Here is a 24682-nt window from a genome sequence, read left to right as displayed (position 1 = left end):
TTATTAAGCATTTTATTATTTATCTTGCAAATATATTTTGACAGATGAAAAGTAAAGTAAAAGATAAAAGAGGTCTTTTATTGTAAGTCTTTGGCAGACTTTTTGCCAACGATCATTTCTATTTGCCTGTTTAGAACTTCCTTCTATTTCTACTATGACTAACAAACATACTTTGAGAATGTGTGATGCATTTAGATTGTCAATTAACAATAATTAATGTTCAAATCCAATATATTCCTCATACAAAAGCTTTGGACCAAAATTGAGCCAAATAGTTCAAAAATTGATTAAAAATTTCAAATTTTTTACCATTTAACTTTCAATTTGTATGAGCTTATTATTGGTTTACGTTTTAAAATTGCTTGCCTGTATCAAAATTTTTTAAATTTTATACTAATTTGATTTATTTCCATTATTTTAGGTAAGGAAGGATCAAGTGTATAAGCTTGCTTGCTGATGAATATCTCGTTTTATCTAGTTATAATTAATAAAATCCACGAAATTAGCATCCATCATATGGAATAAAATAATTATAAAAACAACTTTATGTCTATTATTTATAAGATTCTAAACAATTTTATTACAGCTACTTAGAAAAAGACATTATCTGAGGTCTGTGGGGTTTCATTTTGATCAACAGAATTATTGATTTCTATAGAATTAATCCTTAAAACTGTTGTCGGTGATCTTTGGAAGTTAAATCTACGATATTGCTTTCGTTTCTTGTATTTGAAGTGAGTTCTAGTATGTGATAATGACTTTTCGATTACTGTAGCTTGAATGTCCACTAATCCTTTCTGCAAAACTGGACGTCCAACTAATGTAAAATCTTGTGATCCACAAAGTAAAACTTTTTCTAATTTCAATTCATCGCCATTTGTTGGTTCCCAGAATCCTTCTAGCATAATAACGTCACCTTGAGTTATTTTAAATTGCTTGCCGCAAATCTGAACAACTGCAAATAATCTGCCTGCTTCATTGTTCTGGATCTTGTTGTTTACATTTTGCACTGGATCTTTGCCATCTTTTAAATTAACAAATTCTAATGGCTTATTAACTGTCAACTTGTTATTAATGACTGGTGTTGATGATATTAAGCATCTTTGAAACAAATCTATAATAATTTTATGAGAATTATTTATTTTCAATCAATTTTCGACTTAACTTACTTGATAGCTGATTGACATTAGTCGGGCTTCTTGCTATATTAATCAATTTGTTGAGAAACATAATTGATGCTGCCGGTGCACTAGTTTAATTATGATTTTTCTTCAAAATTTAAGTTTATTATTCAAATTGAAAATTATAACCAAACTTTGAAGAGCTTTTTTCCTATAAAAAAGAGCTTTTAGTTCCAACACTTTGTCTGCTGTCTATTTTATTAAGGATGAATAAAAAGACGCTTCATCATCCACATATATCACGAGAAGTGATATCTTTACTTACCTACTATTATCTCATATTTAGATGTCGCATTAGTCGACTGATGATTCAAAACAAAAGAATTAAGAAGAAAAGTTCTTATTGCTTTTAAAAATTAAATTAATTAAGATACAAAGATGCACGGAAGATTAAAAGTACGAACAAGTGCAGAGGAAGCTGCAAGGAAGAAGAAAGAGCAGGATTTGAAGGCAAAAGCTTATAGAATTGGAATGGATAAGATTTTTTCATTAAGATCGTCTGAAAGTTTTGGAAGTGAATTATTGGAACTGACCGGAAAGATTCTTTCAGTGAATCCAGATCTGTCAACATTATGGAATGTCCGTCGTGAATGCATACTCAAAATGACTGCAGAAAATAAAGAAGATTCAACTTTATTTGATCGTGATTTGGGATTTACTGAATTATGTCTGCAAGTTCAGCCAAAATCTTATGGAGCATGGCATCATCGTTCATGGATTTTAGAAAATTCACCGAAGCCTGACTGGGATAAAGAAGTTAATTTATGCACATTATATCTTAAAAAGGATGAACGTAACTGTAAGTTAAATATATTTCATTTGTATTACATCATTCACGTAATTTATGCTAATCTTGTTAACAGTTCATTGCTGGGATTATAGGCGCTATGTAGTCAAGAAAGCAAACGTATCGGCTGAAAAGGAATTCCAATTTTGTGATGAAAAGATTCAAAAGAATTTTTCAAATTATTCTTCGTGGTTTTATAGATCTCAGCTATTGCCAATTTTGCATCCACACGAAACAGATCCATCAAGACCAATATCTGAGGAAAAATTAAAAGAGGAACTAGAAATTGTAATAACAGCTGCATTTACAGATCCAAATGATTCTTCAGCATGGTTTTATCAGAGATATTTATTAGGATATTCAGATCCGAAATTTGATATCGCATGCTTCAAGCTAACTAAGCAGCACATGATTATTGCATTCACAAAAGCTGTTGATTTGAATAGAGATAAGATAAGCATTTCTGTTGACAATAATTCTGATAGTCAATGGCTGTCTATATCTGGCAATAAAAGTGACTGCATATGGATAAATAAAGGTAGTTTTGAAGTCACAGACGAGATTTTAGTCAAAGTCACTCAAGGTGATCAAGAATATTCATTAACTGCTAAAAAGTATGACGAAAATGCCGTAATTGGTTGCAAACTACCTTCTTTTGGCTATGAATTTGGTACTGCTGTAAAAGATGAATTAAAAAATCAGCTAGACTCGTGCAATCAACTTTTAGAGTTTGAGCCAGACAGTAAATGGACTTTATTGACAGCTGCCTTATTAATGCGTTCATTGGATCGTTTCCATTATCATGAAAAGACTTTAGAATTTGTTAAAAAGCTACAAACTGTAGATCCATTAAGATTTGGATATTATAGAGATTTAGCTAGTAAATGGATTTTAGAAGTAAAGCTTAAAGAGTTTGTGGAAAGTGGAAATTACGAGAAAATTGATTTATCAGGTCTGGAACTTACAACTGTCTATTATAATCAATTTTTAATTATTGCAAAAGAAATTGACATTCGTGAAAACCCAAACTTGAATAAAAATTCCTGCAAATTCTCGTTAGTTGATGGCTGCAATGTGAGCTTTTAATCATATCCTTCACAAGTTCCAAAGTCAATGAAATTCGCTTGCGAAAAAGCTTTGCACTATTTTAAATTATTGTTAAGACTATGTGGTTATCATTTTATATAATTAAATTTATTGAATTTCAAATAAAGCTTTTATATGCTATCATATATGAATTCTTTAGATTTATCTCCTTTATTTCAGCTATTTAAGAAATTTCCAAATTTAACAGTTTTTAATAATTTAAACTTTTCAAAAACTGTTGTAGGGTTTTGAACTTTAAATTTGCTGTTATATGGTTTTCAAATTTAAATCTCAAAATGCCGTTAAAATCAATTTTGGTTGCGTCTGAAAACGTAAGTCGTACAAAAAGGAATACAATTGGGTTGATTTTCTGTAATATATTATTTTTCATAGATATTTAGTTATTTTATTATCTTTATGTTCAACACATTAAATTTCTCACTTTTCAACAGAAAGATTTTAAGTAAATAAATTACATTGAAATTTAGGATATTTCTTGCACAATTTTGCCTATATAACACGGGGGATCAATAATTCACAAATATCATGATAGATATAGCATTTTTTTTTTGGAAAAAATTTATAATGGAATGCCTTATGTCTTCAACCACAAGAAAAAAAAATTAATAAAATGTTCAACATAAAAGTTTTTGATTCCACTTGAAATGATTTAATTAAAATACGAAGAATTTTTATATACAATCAATAAATTTCCTCTTTATGAATAAGCATATGATGAATATATAATACTAATAAGTAAGGTGTACTAGGATAACGTTTATGCTTTTCCTGAAATGACTTTTCCACCCTCCTTATCGCCCGGTGCCTTTTCACTATCTTTTTCCAATTGTTTTCCTAAGTACTCCCAATTATGTACCATCAATTTCTGAACGGCAAGGAGAGCCTCATAACGTACGTTGGGGTCATCATGGCCGAGAAGTTGCATTACCAATTGCTTTCCATTAAGTTGCTCAATGACGCTGAAAATAATTTACATTAGCATGAATTCTGAACCATAAATGTAAAGAATCTTACTGTTTTCCACGGGGGAAGTGACGGACATATTCACCAATATCGTAGCTAGCGACGGACAAGACCAATGGATCTCTTGATGTATCTAATAAATGAATTAAAATTCTCAACAACTCGTAGTTCTTCTCGTTCAAACGTTGAGCATTTTCACGCCAGAATTTAGCAGATTTGTGTACTGGTGACCATTCCAAACGTCCACTCTTAATTTCCGTTGCATATTCATCAAATGATGAAAGATCTTGAACGGATGTCTGTAATTTTTCAGTTAAGAATTCAACATCTGATGTGATATCTTCATCGTCAAAACGGCGTTGCTCAAGGATTGACAATTGTTTGAGAACTTTGCATTGTACCATGGCAATGCAGTGTTCCTTTGCGACTTGTGGGTCATCTGGCTTTTCAATTAAATTTCTAAAAACGGCAAGAATAATTCTTGTTACTTTTTCCTTTGCACAATCGCTGAGAATATCAGCAAGGATTGGAATAACATTGAATTTATTCATTTTCTCGGCGAGAAGTGGATTGAATGTCAAAACCCACAAGCAGAAGACCAATTGATATTGCACCTATAAAATGAAAAGAAAATAAACAGCATGTTTTACTGGTTTTTTACAATTTAAATTTTCAACTGTTTTGTAGAATTTGAAGTTTTGAACCGGTTCAATTCAAATTCTACAAAGTTGTTAAAATTTGAATTTTTTTAAACCGTTAAAGTAGACAACTTACTTGGAAGTTAACACGTGATGACAAGATGGAAATCAATGTGCTAATACCATCGACAGTGACGAAAGCAAAACGGTATTCGTCAACACGGAGCATCATTTGCAAGCATCGTCCAACAGATTGGATGTATTCATTGTCCTAGAATAATTAACATTAATTATTAGTATAAATCTTTAAAAATTTATCATCAAAAAAGAGAAACGTCTGGAAGGTATCAAAAATTTGGAATAATTCTCTTGTTAATCAAATTAATTAAGCAATAAGCACACCGATTAATTTAAAGTAAGTATTTTTTTCATAACGCAACACTTTGTCAATTTTTCTACAGACCGTAATCTTCAAATGAACACCAGAAGGTGAACCAGCGCGTTCACCATGATTAGGATCGTCAAGTGCACTTGAGACTTCCCTATATTTCTCAACAATCACATTTTGTTGTTGATCCTTATTTTGATGGTGATGATGGAAATGGAAGAGATGCATATGATGTTGGTGAGGATGATCCTTTTCCTTATATCCACGATTCTTAATTATCTCTTCCAACTCTTTGTTGTATGCTGCTGCCTTCAGTTTTCATTTTTTTTTATATAATTAATTAATTTTTAGCATAGATTTTTTTGTAATATAAAAAAGGTTTTTTGAGTTACACGATTGTAAGGAAAGAGAAAAAATTAAGCCATTAGAAACTTTTTCTATTCTGTGACTAATTCTATACATAAACGTACGGTTCGATGAGAAACATTAAAGAAATGTGTTTAGTTGCAAGGATTCACAAAAAATCTTGAAATTATGTCAAACTTTTCTAGTCACAATAAATTTTTAGTTTGATTTGGAAGTACACATGTGGCTGATTTATGCAATTTTGCCAGGTTCTTCGAGTCAGAGACCTTTAGATTATTGTAGTAATAAACAAACTTTTTACGTCTTTTAGTAAATTTTGGGGAATTTAAATCAGACAAGACAAAACTCATACAAGGGAAAAGGATTTATAAATAAGTAAGGATATTAGGGATTTTTGCCAATTTGTCATCTTATAGGCGTTTTTCAACAAAGGATTATGGAATTAAGTCACTCAAAAATATTAAAATATAGCTCAAAGCACCTAAACTTTTTAAAATAGCTGAAAACCAGTATACAATTTTTTAAATTTAGTCGTTAATATTTTTGAACCACTTTTGAACTTTACTTTTAAATAATTTTTCACCGTTATTTTTTAAATCGATCGTTACACTTTGAACCCCAAATACCCTCCCAGAACAAAGCAAAATTGCACATGACAATTTTAAACGAACAAAGATAGCTATTCTATTGAAATAATAGCTTAGTTAGTTCACACATCTAATATTCTTACATATAAATGAGAATTATTATTTATAAAATCCAAATTATTTTTTTTACACTAGATGTAAATTAGTTAGTATCAACAACAAAACGTGATTATGAGATGCATAATTTGCGTATACACAAATTATTTTCGTATTGAACTTTTGTTAATTATTTTTTTTTTGATGAGACGAAAATGAAGTAAAAGAAGAGAGAGAAATTCATCACACAAATTGAATTTGAAGCATGAAATGGACAACATTCAAGTGATGACCTGAAAAGAAATTAAGTAAATGACTGAGCTATTTTGTTACTTACGCTTAATGTAAGCTGATCTTTCAACCATTGCAAGTAGAAGTTAAGATCAGATTTTGGCATTTGATCATTTCCCCAGCATGCAAGCTTTGCAATGATTCTTGAAGTCATGTGAATAATGAATCCATCAGAACGATTCAAGAGTGATAAGAATGGTCCCCAGACTGTCTCCTTACGCTTTGAGGCATAATCCAAAAACATGTCAACACGAGTACGATCTTCAGTTAACAAGTCATCAATCATGACGAGAAGATATTGGATTGTTGTATCCTTCGATACATGACTCAAGAGGCTGAGGAATGTCTTAGCACCTTGATATTGATTATCCTTCAAATATTGTGACTTCTTTTCTCCATCCAAAGCAGTGATTGCATTATAATCCTCATTGGAAATCATTTGAGATTGTTGATATGATTGCCAGTTGATCTTTTGCGTTCTAATATCACTAGCTTGTTGCTGCAAAACACTAGTCGCAGCAATCATATCTGAAATCAAAATTTTTAAGTTCCATTTTTTTCAACACCAAAACAAAACCATTTTTCTTACCAATTTTATCATCCAAATGGGATGAAATCATTTCGTCGATGTTGGCCATGTTACACAGAAATAGTCTAGATGGATTGAAGAATTATACACAATATTTTAATTAACTTTTTCACGAAAATTTACTATTTTCGTAATGTCTTTGATCATATGACCAAAAAGTTTGTCAGTGATGTCACATGAGATTGCTACAATATAAATTTAAATGTCAGCAAACCGTTAAAGTATTTTTGTGCCTCAAAAATTCATTTTTAATTATTTTAACAGAAAGGAAGTTTGTTTTGTTAATTTTTAAAGATAAATTTCCAATTTATTCCAGAATTTCCAATATTATTCCAGGTATTCCAAATTATTTTTAATAATTTTAAATTTTTAACTTATCGTAAAATTAACCGTCGAATTTGTAAGGTTTTTTAAGACGCATTTACAAAAAGTTTTGTTTACGTTTCGAATTTTTAGTTTATTTTTGTGAAATATAACATAAATTTAACATGATTCGCGAATCTAAAAATGATTCAAGTCTAATTCCAGCTCCAAAAAGACGAAAACATAAGAATTTTGATGTAAAACCATTTCCAATAGACTGTAAATTGATTGCAACATTTACTGGACTCGACGTAGAAACATTTGACAAAAAATCTATAAAATTATTAAGTCAGTATGGAAACTATGGAAATAATGCATTAAATTATAGACATCGACAAATTTTTAGTCAAGAGAGGGTTCCAATAGTCTCACAGAATGATTATCAGAGGAAATTAAGATGGAAAGAGAAATATTTAGATGAGAAATCAAATCCTGAAGAAAAGTTAATTAAAGTTGATGAATCGGTAGTTGCTGATCCATTTCCAATTACTCAATCTCATGTGCTGATTCTAGAGGAAGCAATGTTTTTACACAAAGAGCTGAAATGTCTAGAAATTAAGGATTTAGATGATAATGTAATGTCAACAGAGGAATTATGGAAAGAATTTTGTGATCTGAAGCATAACTTTGTGGAATGCTATGTTGGATATTTATATTTGAAAAGTAAAAATTGGGTCATCAAGTCAGGAATCAAGTTTGGAGGTCATTTCTGTAAGTTTAAGTCTATTTTGCTAATATCGGTAATATAACATTACTCTTTGTATTTTAGTGCTATACAAGCATGGTCCACAATACTACCATGCATCCTATATCGTGAAAATAGTCACTAGTCCACGTTCATGTAATGAACATCAGACGAATGAAAGAATTGCCGAAGTCACTAAAAAGACAATGCTGTATCTTGAAGTTTATCATCCAGAAGACATTGACAGTACGAAATATTTAGACAACCTTGATAAGTTCAATGTGAAGGAAGTAGTAATTCAAAGATATGATGTAAAAGAAAGATTTATGAGCTAAAACTAAAGTTTTATTAAACAATTTTTACATTAATTAATTTTATTCCTCTGATTTATTACTATCGCGATTTTTCAGGTAGTCACGATACTTCTTCTGTAAGCCTGTCCTTCTAAAATCTGATCTTTCTTGCAAATATATTTCTGTGCATTCACCGACAAATGTCTCGTCTTTATACCATTTTGTGAGACATCCCCAAAGTTTTTCATTCTGTTCTCTGCATTTCAAAACCTAATAATGAATTAAATACTTAATGTATTGATTATTGGACATGATAAGAAGCTGTTTACCATGAAAACGTTTGAATTCTTGCAACAATCCTCAAAAGCCGCAACTTCTTCAATGCATTTTTCCTTTTTTGCTCTGTCACGCATGATTTTTGGAATTAAGACTTCCTTCTCGACTTTACGTAGCTTGCGGTCATCTGGATCACCTTTAAAAACGTAAATAAAACAAGATTAGTCGAATCATAACAAAATTAAATGAAAAATCTGAGGATATTATGAAATAAACAATATCACGTCTTCCTACCTAATCCTCTTGGACCTCCAACATTTTTGACTGGGAAATTTGTTGCTTCTGCCTCTTGATCACTGTGTGCAAGTACCATTTTTGCTAATTTATTTATTTATTGTGAAAGCAAGAAAATGCTATAATTTCCTTTTAGAAAATGCTATAAAAAATTCAAAAAATTTCGGAACGTTAAATGATTATAGCAATAAAAATCAATTCTAATTCATTTCTCAAGGAATTAAAATTTGTACAAATAAGCAATTATGCAAACTATAACTATACAAAGGGTCAAAGATTTTTTGTAAACAATTGAAATTGGAAATCCGGTGTCGTGCTTACTGTAAACTGCTTATTTGGTATATTTTCCTGTCATAATCATGAATTAAATATATTTAATAATCATGAATTGAACATTTTCTGATGAAATGTGACTAAAGAACTTTGTTATCTAATATGCAAATTGATATAATAAAGAAATTAGTGGTTTAGATGGGAAAAAATGACGTATGTTGTGTTGACGTATTCTATAATTTTGTTATACACGTTTATAAAAGTAATTTTTAGAATTTAAAAATTTAACGGAATTTGACATTTCAAAAAACAAACTGTTGAATGGTTCTGACAGAAAAAAATATTTTTTCAAAATCAAAATAACCGTTGTTCAAATAGTTCTTTACTTAATTATATGGAATTTAAAAAGAACAGAAAATTAAAAGAAGCATGCACCTATATGTATTCAGAAGCAGTAAATAACTTATTATGCATTTATTTTCATGTAAACAAGTCAGAAGCAGCCCGGTATTTAGGCGAAATTTTGCATTTGTTTGTCATGCATAAAGTAAATACAAAGAGTCGCAAAAACATGCGACATTGCACTGAAAGCGTCTCAAATATTGGATATGCATTCACGTATGAAGAAGAGTAAAAGAAAATATTTGATAAGTTTTCTCTCTCTCATTTATTGCCCGATATCCACCTTTTTTTTCGACAGCGAGCGAATATATTATGATAATATGCATATGTGCTTATATAATTCCAGCAATAAAATCCCAAAAACGATGAAATTTGAGAGAAATACACCGACTTAATCTTCTTTTTCATATTACCCATTCTCACAAACTCAGTCATCATTTGTTTATGAAAATTACAGTGAATATATCGGCGCTATTATTTTTTGCTGAGAGACTCACATTTTCATTCATTTCGAGTCATTTGACGTTAGAATACCGCGACGTACGTACACGAAAGAAATATTAGGCAAGTGGATTTTTAATACTATCTATTACTTCTCATTTTTCCAATTATTAATTAATAACATGTATCGAATTTTGTGTTTTATTCTGTAATTTGTGTCAAAATGTTCAGAAAATGAGCACGTGTGGAAAATGGATATATCGATTTATGTGTTGAAATACATGTGTATATTGCGTACCTACTCTGAATTAATCATCACTTTTCTTCGCTGTTATTACTTCAGCGATATGTGCATATTGTCTATCAGTTACTTAATTGCACGACTGATAATGTATACTGTTTGATTTGAATTTAAAGAAGAGGCAAGTCAAGTTGTTTGATTTGATCATCAATAAGCGGATGTTTGAGACGCATTCTTGTGGATTAAATAATTCATAGCCACATTTTCAAGTTGAAATATGAAAATTTTAAACGGTATTCAGAAATTTGATTAATAACGGATTTCAAAAATTCGAATTATAACAGTTTCAAAAATTCAAATTATAACAAATTTAAAAAATATCAAAAAATAACGGAAAAAGAAGAAAACCAGAAACAGCACTATAAATTTGCACTTTGCCTCTTCTGACGCATGCACTATATTTTTGAGTCATTCAATTCGCACTCCACAGTGAATTAATTTTCTGCTAAAATACTGAAAGTGATTAAATAAATGGGAAAAATGAGCATGTGTTAAGGAATTTATGATGAATACAAAATTAAATGCTTAAAATAGAATTGACCATAATTTAAACATACGAATTGTACTACATACGATATGATTCATTAAGAATTCCACACAATATGTGCGTATAAACATTAATACGTCAGTAGGAATTTAATATTTTCCTCTTATGTCATTTTGGATTCATCGTACGATTCTGATCGACCAACAGCTAAGCTTATAATGAATTAAATCTTTGAATAAGAAGAAGTGGTTTTCTGCTATTTGTGTATTCAAGATTTCCGACTCAAGAGGTTGGATATGAGTATTTTTGTGCACATTTATGAATGCTAATTCAAACGATGAAATTTATTATACTTTACGTGATGACTGAAGAAGAAAGTCCAAAGTGCTGTACTTACCTCAATCCATATTACGTCAAACGAGAAAACAAAAAGCGCCCTTGAAAGCTTCTTTTTCATAGTGGTGTAGTGGATTTTAAAGTTCTTTGGTTCAAGGCCATAGAAAAATCGAATTTCAGTGGGATTTAAATAAATTTCGGGCAATTAAACTTAATTGCATGAAAGCTTTTGTCGGTAATTAGACTCAATTGTAATGAGAGTAATTAAAAATTCTAATGCTTTTTTGGAGAAGCTTTTAAAGCTCGATTTCATTTTAAAACGGTTAAAATAAATTCAAAAATTCTTAAAACCACTGAAATGTTTTGTAACGGTTAATTTTTTAAAAAAAGGAATTGTAAGGTTTTCAGTGAGAACCAGATTAGGCCAATTTTTGTTTTCTTCAAACCTTAAATTTAATCAAAACACGTTCGTAAACAAAGTATAAAATTGAGGTAGGTCATGGAAATTTCATGGAATTAGTTAGGAAGAAGATAGCACACATATAAAGAGGAAAGAGAACCAAAACATTGAAAAAAATCATTAGTTTGTGTTGAGCGCGTCTAAAAAGCAGCCGTCAAAATAATATTTAATCTTTCGTTAATCTATTTAATTAATTTGATTGGTAATTTAACTGATTAATAAGCAATAAGCATAATATTTCATCAATATAATAAATATACTTGCCATTGTCGTAATTATTAATGCAAAATATTTCGTTTCTTGTGCCATAAAAAAATTATTGATTGTCTTATTTAATTATTATTTTTTTGCATCATAGAGTAATGAGGCAGTGATTTTAACTTATCTACCGAGTTTCAAGATTGTTAATTTGACATTTGAACTTTCTTTTTAGCTAATTAATAAAAATGGAACCGGCAGAAAATGATTTTCGTATAACTGATCCAACACAGCGCATTAAAATCCGTATTAATCCAAAAGATGAAGTAGCATCAATTGAGCCTATTACAATTCCAGAAATGATGAATAAAGTAGTACAAAGATATCCAGATCGTCCAGCATTAAAGCAAATTAACGGAGTTACGAAAGATTGGGAAGTTTTGACATTTTCTGAATATCAGCAAAAAGTTGAGAAGATTGCAAAGGTCTTCATAAAACTTGGCCTTAAACGTCATGAAACAGTTGCTGTTCTTGCATTTAATAGTATTGAATGGTTTGTCACAGAAATGGCTGCTGTACATGCTGGGTAAGTTGTCGGCTTATTTTAAATCCATGCGATTTATTTTTAATCTTGTGCCTTAATTCATTACAGTGGAATTGCAACAGGAATTTACACAACAAACTCAGTTCATTCAACAAAATACATTCTCGAAAGCTCAAATGCAACCATTGTTGTTGTAGATGAAGCCAAACAAATGGAGAAAATTCGTGAAATTAAAGACTCATTACCGAATTTAAAGGCTGTTATTCAGACATTGCCCCCATATGCTCAATATGTCAAACGAGATGATGGATTTTGGAGATGGAGTGAGATTGAAGAAATTGATACCACTGAAGTGGAGGAAGAATATCAAGAACGTTTAAAGTCACTCGTACCAAATGAATGTAGTATAATGGTCTATACGTCAGGCACAACGGGAAATCCTAAAGGTGCAATGTTATCTCATGATAACTTTACATGGCTAGTCGAAAGTCTTAGAAAGAAATTTCCATTTTTACACGATGGATGCGAAACTGTTGTTTCATATCTGCCTTTATCTCATGTTGCTGCACAATTATTGGATATATTCGTATCGTTAGCTTTAGCTGCTACTGTTTATTTTGCTGATAAAGATGCTCTTAAAGGTACACTTCTCAAGACATTAACTGTAGCTCGACCAACAATCTTCTTGGGCGTTCCTCGTGTTTTCGAAAAAGTTCAAGAAAAAATGCTTCAAGTTGGAGCTCAATCTGGTGCCTTAAAACGTTCAATTGCATCATGGGCTAAAAGTGTTACACTTAAATATCACTTGGACCGAATGGCTGGACAACATCATACATCAATTCAATATAAACTTGCATCAACAATAATTCTCAGTAAAGTTAAGCAAGCTTTAGGATTCGATAAAATCAAACTTATGTTGACTGGTGCAGCACCAATGAATGTGGAGACAAAGAAGTACTTCTTAAGTTTAGACATTCCAATTCTTGATGCATATGGAATGTCTGAGAGCAGCGGATCGCATAGCTTTGCAGAATATTTTGATCCATACTTCGAATCTGTTGGACGTACTTTACCAGGTCTTGAATCAATGATTTATAATCCAAATGAAGAAGGTCATGGAGAAATTTGCAAAAGAGGACGCAATGTCTTTATGGGATATATAAATGACAAAGAAAAGACTTTAGAGGCCATAGATGATGATGGATGGTTGCATACTGGTGATATTGGATATTTAGATAAGGATGGATATATGTTCATTACTGGTCGAATTAAGGAACTGGTTATTACAGCTGGAGGTGAAAACATTCCACCAGTTCATATTGAAGACTTAGTCAAATCAGAATGTGCTGCAATATCAAATGCATTTCTTGTTGGCGATAACCGCAAGTTCCTTACAATATTGATTGCATTAAAGACTGAAATGGATAAAGATGGTGCTCCGACTGATGATCTTGCAATTGAATCTCTAAAGTTTATGGAGAATCTCGGATTGAAATATACTAAATTAAGTGAAGTTTTAGCTAAGCCTGATCCAAAAATTAATGAAGCTATTCAAGATGCAATTGCTCGAGCTAATAAAAGGTAAGTTAAAGTTAGTATCCTTGAAATTTAACTAACTTGGTTCCTTCATTCACAGTTCAATCTCCAATGCACAAAAAGTCCAGAAATTCGCACTCCTGCCAAATGATTTTAGCATTCCAACAGGTGAATTAGGTCCAACAATGAAATTGAAGCGCAGTTATGTAGCTGATAAATACAAAGATGTGATTAACAGTCTCTATACTTAAATCATGTGCCTTAATAAGAAATTATCGAATTTGGAATGACTTAATTAAATTTACTTAAAACTTAATGTTTATTGTACTTGAGAAAGAGAAGTCAGTCGATGGGACATAAATTTACATCACATGATCAAAGATTAATTCAGAAAAAAATAATTATTTTTATATTTACTTAATGCTATAATGTATGTTGGAAGTATACACAACAATTCAGAAGATAACAAATAAAAAATAGCTAAATAATTAATAGACAAATATGAAAAATGAATGAATTGGAACTTTGAGTCAATAGACTTTACTCTTTGGACCAGACGTGGCATAAAATACATTGAGTCGGATGATCAGCAGAAATATTAAGCGGTAATTTTTCATTGAATTCTTAGTAAGCAATCACACCACATTCTTATTGTTATAAGCTGAGATCTAGTCGCTGACGTCAATAATTTATGGGAAATATTCAATATGATTCTCGACCGGTTGAAAGCTGTTTGATCCGCACGCTGCTTCAATGCTTTCATAGATCATCAAAACGTGGCTTAGCTTGTGCCTCATGTCAACAATGTGATACAATCTAGACTAGAATCAAGCAAGATCAATAACTGATGCAATATAAATCATCTACTACCATCACAAGATATAACATTCGATCGTGTGATCACAGAGCTAATTGTCTGTTACCATGACTACATGTTTACTTCCTAAACACAATGAAACATGTATGATGTATGTCTAAATACCGGCTTAAGAAGTAAACAATATTTTATTTATATCGCGTGAAGCTATAACTTCACGTGTGCGAAAATCATTCAAGTCATTGCTCGTTCTTGTTGTGATTTCTTGACCTTGGACTTGTAGACGTCCAAAACACTTCCGATCATCTCTTGTTATTTGTTTATTCAATTGAATAGAAAGTTTTTGTTTTTGATTCTGGATGTGGCAGCTATAACTAGTTTTTGTTATTTTTAAATTTAATGTGTATTTTTATTGGAACCGGTTTTGGAATCGTTGATATTTTTCAGGAAGAATTTTTGTTTTTACAGAAGTTTGAGCGTGTGTTAGATTTAAAAGCAGATTCTGGTATGCCATGTCATTGTTTCTTTTATGACATGAAGCTTGTTATCTAGAATTGGAATTTATAGACAACACAGACATCATTTATGACTCTTCCAGTTGTTCCTGAAATTTAACCTCAAAATCACTTCTGGATCTCAAAACATCAATAACACAAAAAGTTTAAATTTTTTACAATTTTTCCCGTTTATTTTCCTTTAAATGCGATTCCTTTTAAAATGAAACATGTGTAATTTTATGAAATCTAAATTTTTAATCACAAATATTTATGAATTATCAAGTTGTTGAAGAGTCATTTCAATTTTTTACAGCATTTCTCGGTTAACATTATGAAAAAATGGAATTGTTTACTCTGATTGAGAAATAAAATTATTGAATTTCTGATTAAGGAACTGAGAACGAACAGAATTTAGTAGTTTTAGTGGTTTATTGGTATTTTCTATCTAGGTTTATTACATTTTATGATCCAAATATGAAGTTCAAAATTATTGATTGCAAACTTCATGAAAATTTCAAATTAAAAATGTCCGTTAAATTTTCAAAAAGCTTTAAACAGTGAAAGTTCATGAGATAAGCAAAAAAATAGGATATTTATGGACATTATCGTCCTCATTGACATATAAAACTTCCATTTTGACCTTTGATATATTTCCCTATCCTTTATGTTCTGTGAATGCTGATATGAAAAAACTCGAGAGGAGGAAGAAAAATTTGATAAAATTTGATATACATGAAAGAGCAAATTTCTTAAATTTCTGGCTCTGTAATGTGTAAATGTGGGTTAGAGGAAATAACTTGGAGAAAAATGACGCATTTATTTATAACGAAAAACTGAACATTATATAATTAATTATATAAAACTCGATCTTGTCCTTTTCTGGATGTTCAAAATGTACAATCAATTATTTTAATTTTTTTTTCTTAATTATTTTTTTTACTTAATAAATAGTTTTTTTTGTTCACTTTAAAAGTTAATTTTTTATTACCTATTTTAATAAATATGTTTTTTTTATTTCACTTTTATTAATTTAGTAATGGAAGACATTTCATTTTTCATTATCATTATTATAATTATTATTATTACTCTTAATCTTTAATAAAAACTCATTTCCTTTTACTTCGATCTCGCATTCAATAGTAGATTTCATCCTTTTATCATGTTTTGTAAGAAGGAGCAAAAAGGATTATTTGTTGGTTGTTTTCGTTTTAAAGAGAAATTTGATGGAAAAATATTGAATTTACATTGTACTGGAATTTTACTTAATCTAGTACTTCAAATCTACATAGTTCAAAATGTTACATTCTAGTACTCTAATTCAGAATTGAAGGTTTTCATTAACTTTTGAAGTCTAGATTAATTTATTCAGATTATATTACTAGATCAAGTATCAGATTACTATCTTAAGTACCAGAGTACTAGATTAGATGTTAGAGTACCAGATCAAATTCAAAAATTCTCTATAGAGTATTAGAATTTGACTTTCTATTTTGAAGTACCAGAATCAAATCTGGTTCTAACTTTAAAATCCAGTACAACACGAATCCAATAAATTTCCATCAAATTCTCCAAAATAATATTTTGTTTGTTTTGCTAGTTATTCATTAATTAACATAAAAGCTTTAAAACATCGTTTAAACTAATCGACAATATCAGACTTTATGTATGTCAACGTATGTAGTGTTTTTAATTTATTGAGTAATAATTAATTTAATTTAATAATAAAAGCATTCTCTTTTATTACATTCTTTTATGAGGCTTAAAGTGCAGTGCAAAAATCAGAGTACATTGCAGAGTCGTTTATCGATGGTAAAAGATGTTTGCCATCTTAAAATCAGGTTCGTTTTTTGGATTTTATTTTGATTTCTTTTTTTTTATGCAACAAGGGTTATTTTTCGGTAATTTGTTGTTCTTTGAATTAATCTTAATTAGGTAGTTTTACGATATTAAAATATATCTTGTATTTTTTTATAAGAAACTCAATACTTATATAAAATACTTGGTATGTTGGTTATGATTTGGAAGATTGATGGATTGAATGAATAATCTGGTACTTCAATATCAATTCTTGTCCAACAATCTGGTACCACATTTGATTCTGTACTAGAATTTTAGATATCTTTGTCATTCAAAGTACTAGATTTCTGTTTGATTAACGATCTTTGTACTAGATTGTCTAGATTTAACAATCAGTACTAGATCCTAGATTTTGATAAAAAGTACTAGATTATTCGTTTAATCTTATCAATCCCCAAAAAGTGCGCAAAAATGTGATTTGTCCTAAAAAAATTTTCATCTACATTTTCTCGTATTTTTTATGAAAAATTTCTTCTTTCATTTATCACAATTTTCCATTTTCTTGATGCGTGCTTAAATGAAGTAAAAAAATTAAAAAAATTCCTACTGAAATCTACTTAAATTGTGCCATTTTTGTCATCAATAATTAATTCTTATTTTGTCCTGTAAAATAATTACACAATTATTGCTGTCTTACTTTGATTTTCCATTTTTATAATTTTATACTTATATACTTGATATGGAGGAATAATATTGATTGATAAGAATGTTGAAGAGAAAATCAAATTGTTTTTTGAGATATAAGATATGGAATGGATATGTTGTAGGAACAAAATACAGTTTTTTTTTTCAGGGATTTTATTAGTATTTGGAAGTGGAATTTATTGATATGAGATTTTTTATAGACTTTTCCTATAGGAAATAGTGAAATCGACCTGACTTTATTTTGATAAAGCAACAAACTCTCTCAACCCAAAAAGCCTGAAAATTCCACTTCCAACTAGTAGATATGACGAAAATTTCATGTGATAAGTTTCTTCCAATTTGTCATAAAATGAAAAATTCAAATGATGTGTGGGATATCCTTCGAACCCTGTAAAATTTTCCTCGCGCTTTTCCAAATTTTTCATATTTTTATTCTAATAAAAATTTTCACTCCTAATTTACTTCATGTTTTATTGTCAAATTTAACAGAATGTTTCATCTTGTTGCTTCATTTTTCATCCTAACTCAAATGATTTACCTTTTTTGTCCCGACAGTTAACAAAGTTTTTAGTCATTTTCTTTTGCCTACAAATTAACACAAAAGTTTTTCTTTAATATTTTCTTTCATTTTCTAATAATTGAAGCTAATTTCATTTAAATTTAATGGATTTTTATATACAGCCTGCATTTATTCATACCAAAAACTTATGCAGGTTTATACGCAAGATAGAAATAATTATTGGGGAACTAAATTGACTCTAAATTTCATCTAACAAGTTTCATTTTTTTGTGTCTCTTTTTTTGTTAAAAACAAAACTTTTTTTTAGAAATTAATTTCATTTCCATTTAATTCTTAAATTCAGTGATCACATGAAGCTCTCTCATTCTTTTTGCTTGCTGCTTGGTTGTGTGAAATGAAAGTTAAAAGCACACACACACTCATACTTAATTCGGTAGATTTTGGAATTTTGGAGCTCTTTTTGGTATCACTTTGTGGATTTCAAGCTTTTTGTCTCTGTACAGTTGCTACTGGCTATCAAATTGTAAGGAACTTTCAAAAATTTGAATTTTCAATCTTGAGATTTAAGTATCGACCATAGTTATGCCTTAAGACATTTTAACAATGAATATGCATTAATTTTAAAGCGATAGAGCAACATCCAGCACTCGTGTGACTGCCATTATCAGGCAATATTCGGACTCAACATCCAGAAAACTCTTAAGAATCCACAAATTTGAACCAAAAAGTGTCCCAAACCCACCAACTCAAAATAAATCTCATGACCGTTTCATTCATGCTACAAATCTCGTGCCTCAAAAGCTCAAAAAGCTCCTCGCAAAAAGCTTCAATTTTTAATATTTCCAGATGCAAAATCATCTGCTTTTTGTTCATTTTCGAATGTTATTAGTTACAATTTAATTTATTTTATTTATTTAGTTTTTAACGATGAACATTTTTTACATTTAAAAGATTTTTTATTAAATTTGATTTTATCTATATAATGGAGAGAATGAACATTCCTTTTTCATAGACTTTTCGTTATGATTTTTTGGTATTTAATGTGATGTGATGACGATTCGTAAATTTCGATAAATTTTTTGGCATTTTTAGTTTAATTTGTGCAATTTGTGACATCACTGAATGAAAAAGTGGTTGTAGGAACTTGAAGGAAAGTTACTAAAATGCTCGACAAAAGTTAAAATTCTCAAAAAGTTGGAAATTCTTCAATTTTCAAATCTTTGTCAAAAAGCTCAAAAGTTCTGAATTTTTGTCAAAAACGTTTTTAAAAAGTTCAAAAATTTCAAAATTTTGATAAACTCAAAAATTTTAAAACTTTCTTCAAAAAGTTCTTAAAAACTTTAAATTTTCAAAAATTTTGTCAAAAAGCTCAAAATTTTAAATTTTTCAAAATCTTTAAATTTGAAAACAATTTCAAAAAGCTTAAATTTCCAAAAGATTTTTAAATTTGAACTTTTAATAAATTATTCAGTTACTTCCCCTCAATATCCACAACAACTTTTAATTAAACGAAAAGTCTATGAAAAAATATATTGAATGTAAAATTTTATTTATTTGCATTCATAAAAATTTTTTGGTATTTTTTCAACGGCTGTTCAGTCATTGGAGGAAAGAATTTATTGCATGGTCATTAGAGGAAATTGTTAAACTCACGAAATAGCTCCATATCTATGATATGTTATGCTAAATGTTAGATTTATTCCCAAAAAAATTCTTCCAATCATGTAGTTCCATCACGCAATTGGATCATTTTCCTTAATATTCACAAAATTATTAAGAATATTTCTGTGTAATTATCCGGTGAGTGGAATGGTCAACAAACCATTCAGTTTGCTTTTCAATCAGAAATCTTAATGGACATTTAAATGGCAAAATTCTCAAGTGAATGTAATTGAAGCTTTTGGTGTATTTTTAGTCAATGACTCAATCAGGTTTGAGTACAAATTGATGGAATTTTGATGTTTTTTGGTGACTTTTTTGTGAATTTTGGAATGTGATTTTAAGCCTTGAAAGTTGGGTTTATTTTTAATCCTGAGATTTAAATTTAAATCCTAGGATTTATTTAATCCCGAGATTTTGATTAAATTTTAAGACTTGATCATTTCGTCAATATGACTCAAGACAATCCTCAATCCTTTCCCCCAATGAACTAAGCCTTAATTCCTTTCATAACTGAAACTAATGAGAAAACAATTAACGCGCATTTTTCAAAATAAATCATTGGTATTTCATATATCCACTTCCTATATAATTGTTAAATTTGTTTTATCATCATAATTTAGAAGAGCTTAAAGAGACGACGTCGTTTTATTGGTTGAATTTTATATCAGAACACATTCAAGAGGATTTTATTCTCGTAAATTTTTTTTTTTTTAATTTTTTTAAATCGAATTTTTTTCGCAATTTTTTGATTCATTTTTCGTATAATTTTCCTTATTTAAAAATTTGAACAAAAAACATTGAAAAGTCCATCAAATTTTCAATATTTTGGTTTTGTCTTCATTTTTTTTAAAAAGATTTTTCATTTAACGTGTATAATTTTTTTCATATATATAATTTTCATCATTAATCTGTCATTCAGCATTTTTATATTTTTCGTCGTTCTTGACGGGGTTCTATACTAGTAAGTTAATTATTTTCACCACAGACTTTGATTTTCATTTTATTATTTAAGAATCCTCGCCTTATTTTTTAAAATGCAGTCGCGTCACGTCTCAATTTTCTTTTAACTCTCTTAATATTGTCCACAAATTTCATGCCAGTATCAATAATAGATCACCAACAAAATGCAGTTTTTTAATCCTTTTTGTTATCATAATGTAAACTTACGCAATAATTTAATTTAATTAAATTTTCATATAAACGCCTAAATAAGATCGAATGTATCACTCTATCATGCATGCATTGCTATGATCCACATTAAAAGTGTTGTCGTTAGGGTTGAGTAAAGTGATGCTGCTATAAGCGTTGACGCATGTCCACATTGCTGTATCTCGATCTCCTCTGGATGATAATTTATGCATTTTGGTGGTCGCTTTCGCGGCAGTAGTTCACGTGCTAGTCGACGTGTCCCGCATGCTCCTGAAAAATGTCCAACAATTAAATAAGCATAATTTTGACGAATATCAAGATTAAACAAACCAGCACCGCCAGGAACTTCCTGCGGCTCAATATCCAATTGTTTTGAGCCACACGGACATAGTGTATCAACTACTAGAAGTATTAAATTACTGTGTGGAATTTTCTGTACACTAAATGGTCGCTCACAACCCGATGAATGACAATTTGTTAATTTACCCTGGAAATTACATAATTTACAATATTTTTATCATGTTACCCCCCTCAGATGATACTCACCTTTAGTGGATTACTTTGTCCACTTTGGTTTAACCTATCAGGCTGTAATAAATATAGATCTGTTTTTAAATCACATGGACGTGCATGAGCGGGATCGGGAACTACACGGGGACCTCCTGGTGCTGCATTTGCTGGTGATACGATTCTTGGCGGTAGTGCTTGTGCAGGTGGAACTTTTTCAATTTCTGAATGTGTAATGTGGTCATCAAAGTCAGGTGGGACATAGTCAGGTTGTTCGTAGTCATCTTCGTAAGGTGGCATTTCTTCGTCTTCATAATTATAGGATGCAACAGGCCATGAAATGACTGGCATTGTAAAGAATGATAACCAAGTAGTAAGGAACGTGAAAACGTATTTAAAGAGCCACGAAACAGGTTGAATTGGATTAATTCGTTCTCCAGCTGCATTATATGGATTATCGCGATCTGAACAGATTCCTTGATAGTCCATTAAACCAACACGTCGGAAGATTCTGTCTTGAACCAGTGAATCCATGATGGTTCCATCAATTTGTCCAAAGAATTTCCCCGTATGTTCAGTTCTTTCTGATAACAGTACAAAGCCATTATTGTCAAGTAGATAACAGTCAAGTTCATCTGATGCGCATGTCTTCCGGCAATGAGAGCTTCCAGTACACTGTTGAGATGTTAAGAAAACATAATTAATTATTAAATAATTATACAAAATTTGTTAATCACATACAGCTGATGTGATGTTAATGAAATGTTTTGCCAATGATTCATGAGTATACTGAAGTCCTACAACAGCAACTGGCGCTTTATGTCCACGATGATCAATGAACATTGCATGGGCGGCTGTAACAAGAACTGAGCTATTCTTTCCATTATATCCAGAATCAAATGGCACACTAAAGACAAAACTGTCAGGTTCGATTGTGTGATGATCTACGGCTCTTTTGTACCATGATGTGTCCATAGCTTTGGCATTTGAGTCGGCAAAATGTCTGTGGATTAGAATTAAAGAGAATTAAATTTGGTTCATTCCCAGCTGAATATTCAGCACTTGAAACCATAAATTTCAACTCAAAAAACCCAAATCACCTCAACAACTCTTAAGGAAATGAGGATGTTGTATGGGTAAACATAAAGGCATACCCAAAAAAAACGTAAATTCAACTTACGGTTCCAATGCATCTTCCGAGTGATTTATATGATCCTTCCATCTCATGAGACCCGAACGTGTTGCAATGAATGATGTTTTAACGCCAAACATTTGATAGCCTTGCCTAAAGAAAGGAGGTGAAAAAAGATTCGATATTAGCAATTGGCACCGAAACATTCATCTATATATCCATTTAGGCTGCGTTGCTGATTGAAATCACTGTGATTTCAAATAAATTTTTTCCTTTTAATTTTCACATTTTACCTTCGAATTTGAATAACAAAAGGATATAAGATAAAATATAAAAGAGGTGATTGTGGTGTGGGGGAAGAAAAAGAACAAAAAAGATCCTTTGCGTATGCTAAATTTTCAAGACTCTGTTTTTTACCTGTGCAAAAGTGCCATTAATGTGGCAATTGGGCTAAATAATTTCAAAAATAAATTTTTTTTCATCGTGAAAAGAACAAAATTTTGTGCGAAAAATAAAGCGATTTTCGTGTTAGTGATTATTATAGCTATATGTGCATTAAATCGTGAATGAGAATAAACTAAGGATACAACATGCAAATCTCTCTCTACCGATAAAGACATTGAACTTACTGTTTATCCTCCTTCTTTAAATTACTTCGCACGTTTTCCTGTCCAAAAGTTTCAGTAACCATTGCATCACGAACTAAACTTTGTACAAGTGTTCGATCGCAATAATATGGTTCTGCTTTGCGAGTATTTTGATTTATTGGAGGTTGATGAGCATAATGACCTACTGGAATACCACCAGACATTGTATGTGCATGGTGTGGCTGTGGAGATCGTGCTCGCAACTGGAATTGAAAAATTTAAATGGAATTTAATTAATGCTTGATTTTGGATGCTTACAATTAAGAATAGAAATGGACTCAGGGTTGGTGGTCTTTCCATAGCCAACAAAGAGCTAGATCCAGTAATTATCAACCACAGATCCAGATCTATTCAAAGTATTTCACAATAAATCAATGAAACAAGCTTCTTACCGACATCCACTTCCAGCCGGGCCTGCCTGCACGTGATAAAAAGTGCAATACTTGCTCCTCTGGCGTGTCAAATGAATCTTCCCGATCACGGAAGTATGACTCGCCAGAATTCTCCAATTCTTTGTCCATATCTTTAAGACTATTATACTCGCAATACACAAAATCAGGATGAACCTTCCATGTGTGACCTTTAAAATATTCCGTCACTATAAAGTAAATGAGAAATAAATGTTAGAAATGAATCTTCCATTATCACTGACAATACAACAACTTACCATTCACATGAGAGTGTCGAATTTCTTGCTGTGACACAAATTCATGTAAGCCATATCTTTCAGGCAATGTAACAGCTAGTGAGTATTGCGTACCCTCTATGGGACCATAAAAGTATCTGTGTGAGAGGAAAAAAAAGGATCAGTTAAACAACTGTCAAATTTACGGCGTGTTTGGTTCTGTCTATAAACATATTATGTATATAGAAATGTTCCCAGAAGCTTTGTGATCACACAAAAAAAGCACAGAATATTGAAATGATGAGTAAAATGATAAAATGAATTGGATGTAATGAATACTAACATCCACATGCTGTGTGGGTGGTCATATAAAGTCTTCTTGGCAGAACGAATTCAATAGCAATTTTATATTGTAAAGAAATCTATACTCGATTAGTTCTATAACAAGAATCACAGCATGATAACTGAAAATGATCCAACTGAGGCAATTCATTCTCATGTATTACACAATCGAGTATCAATCCCTATTAATTTACACAATTTTCCAATACATACTTTTGTGTACGCAATGAAACACGCTTCATATCATCCATATGCGTCAAAACAGTTAGTTCCATCTCGCCTTCCTTTTGTTGAACCATCTCTTGTCTCATCTAAATACAGACGAGACCGAATGAATGAGAATAAAGAAAAAGGAAAAATGGGATTAGAATCACAATAAATATTTCCTATGCTTATTGTA

At 30.5% G+C, this 24682-nt stretch overlaps 7 protein-coding genes and 1 long non-coding RNA gene across 12 annotated transcripts in view; 4 read left to right on the top strand and 4 right to left on the bottom strand.

Annotated features, from left to right (window-relative positions):
• Window positions 1–44: 44 nt before the first annotated feature.
• Window positions 45–542, top strand: LOC139089429 (uncharacterized). The gene is made up of 2 exons (XR_011544298.1): window positions 45–82; window positions 422–542. It is a non-coding gene; the product is annotated as an uncharacterized lncRNA (long non-coding RNA).
• Window positions 422–1323, bottom strand: mRpL21 (mitochondrial ribosomal protein L21). The gene is made up of 2 exons (XM_070638972.1): window positions 1170–1323; window positions 422–1114 (listed from the first exon to the last, which is right to left on the bottom strand). The coding sequence occupies exons 1-2, from the start codon at window positions 1228–1230 to the stop codon at window positions 591–593; spliced, it is 585 nt and encodes a 194-aa protein (XP_070495073.1). The 5' UTR covers window positions 1231–1323; the 3' UTR covers window positions 422–590.
• Window positions 1324–1486: 163 nt separating this feature from the next.
• On the top strand, window positions 1487–3202 carry RabGGTa (Rab geranylgeranyltransferase subunit alpha). Its single transcript, XM_070638815.1, has 2 exons — window positions 1487–1980; window positions 2045–3202. Exons 1-2 carry the CDS (start codon window positions 1560–1562, stop codon window positions 3052–3054), a joined length of 1431 nt encoding a protein of 476 aa, XP_070494916.1. The 5' UTR covers window positions 1487–1559; the 3' UTR covers window positions 3055–3202.
• A 214-nt stretch (window positions 3203–3416) lies between these two features.
• On the bottom strand, window positions 3417–7161 carry VhaSFD (V-type proton ATPase subunit VhaSFD). 2 transcript variants are annotated; one of them, XM_070638813.1, is made up of 6 exons: window positions 6994–7161; window positions 6451–6932; window positions 5140–5373; window positions 4813–4947; window positions 4090–4652; window positions 3417–4034 (listed from the first exon to the last, which is right to left on the bottom strand). In XM_070638813.1, exons 1-6 carry the CDS (start codon window positions 7040–7042, stop codon window positions 3833–3835), a joined length of 1665 nt encoding a protein of 554 aa, XP_070494914.1. In that variant the 5' UTR covers window positions 7043–7161; the 3' UTR covers window positions 3417–3832. The 2 variants fall into 2 exon arrangements, with proteins under 2 accessions (XP_070494914.1, XP_070494915.1); XM_070638814.1 differs by lacking the exon at window positions 5140–5373 and having other exon boundaries at window positions 6994–7160.
• A 297-nt stretch (window positions 7162–7458) lies between these two features.
• On the top strand, window positions 7459–8416 carry Tsen2 (tRNA splicing endonuclease subunit 2). Its single transcript, XM_070638964.1, has 2 exons — window positions 7459–8067; window positions 8126–8416. Exons 1-2 carry the CDS (start codon window positions 7482–7484, stop codon window positions 8374–8376), a joined length of 837 nt encoding a protein of 278 aa, XP_070495065.1. The 5' UTR covers window positions 7459–7481; the 3' UTR covers window positions 8377–8416.
• On the bottom strand, window positions 8365–9039 carry LOC139089419 (COX assembly mitochondrial protein homolog). The gene is made up of 3 exons (XM_070638965.1): window positions 8905–9039; window positions 8664–8806; window positions 8365–8604 (listed from the first exon to the last, which is right to left on the bottom strand). The coding sequence occupies exons 1-3, from the start codon at window positions 8981–8983 to the stop codon at window positions 8416–8418; spliced, it is 411 nt and encodes a 136-aa protein (XP_070495066.1). The 5' UTR covers window positions 8984–9039; the 3' UTR covers window positions 8365–8415.
• A 990-nt stretch (window positions 9040–10029) lies between these two features.
• Window positions 10030–14391, top strand: LOC139089417 (very long-chain-fatty-acid--CoA ligase bubblegum-like). 3 transcript variants are annotated; one of them, XM_070638962.1, is made up of 4 exons: window positions 10030–10143; window positions 12038–12388; window positions 12455–13927; window positions 13983–14391. In XM_070638962.1, the coding sequence occupies exons 2-4, from the start codon at window positions 12051–12053 to the stop codon at window positions 14131–14133; spliced, it is 1962 nt and encodes a 653-aa protein (XP_070495063.1). In that variant the 5' UTR covers window positions 10030–10143; window positions 12038–12050; the 3' UTR covers window positions 14134–14391. The 3 variants fall into 3 exon arrangements, with proteins under 3 accessions (XP_070495063.1, XP_070495064.1, XP_070495062.1); XM_070638963.1 differs by lacking the exon at window positions 10030–10143 and adding an exon at window positions 11532–11636; XM_070638961.1 differs by lacking the exon at window positions 10030–10143 and adding an exon at window positions 11714–11806.
• A 5300-nt stretch (window positions 14392–19691) lies between these two features.
• stol (voltage-dependent calcium channel subunit stolid) overlaps window positions 19692–24682 on the bottom strand; it is an 83895-nt gene continuing 78904 nt past the window's right edge. The window contains exons 7-16 of one of the 2 annotated variants that reach the window (XM_070639052.1): window positions 24496–24593; window positions 23983–24098; window positions 23708–23913; window positions 23298–23518; window positions 23086–23118; window positions 22717–22821; window positions 22278–22539; window positions 21576–22211; window positions 21360–21516; window positions 19692–21299 (exon numbers count right to left, since the gene is read on the bottom strand). In XM_070639052.1, the coding sequence (XP_070495153.1) occupies window positions 21112–21299; window positions 21360–21516; window positions 21576–22211; window positions 22278–22539; window positions 22717–22821; window positions 23086–23118; window positions 23298–23518; window positions 23708–23913; window positions 23983–24098; window positions 24496–24593 (2022 nt within the window). In that variant the 3' untranslated portion in view covers window positions 19692–21111. The remainder of the gene's footprint in view (window positions 21300–21359; window positions 21517–21575; window positions 22212–22277; window positions 22540–22716; window positions 22822–23085; window positions 23119–23297; window positions 23519–23707; window positions 23914–23982; window positions 24099–24495; window positions 24594–24682) is intronic. The other variant, XM_070639053.1, reaches the window with a different exon arrangement.

Source organism: Chironomus tepperi, unplaced genomic scaffold (genome assembly GCF_022539635.2).
Source record: "Chironomus tepperi strain 1889 unplaced genomic scaffold, CSIRO-AGI_Ctep_v1 contig_177, whole genome shotgun sequence".
In the NCBI taxonomy this organism is placed as follows: Eukaryota; Metazoa; Arthropoda; class Insecta; order Diptera; family Chironomidae; genus Chironomus; species Chironomus tepperi.
The sequence above is the reverse complement of the archived record's forward strand: the minus strand, read 5'-3'. Positions and strand labels throughout refer to the sequence as shown.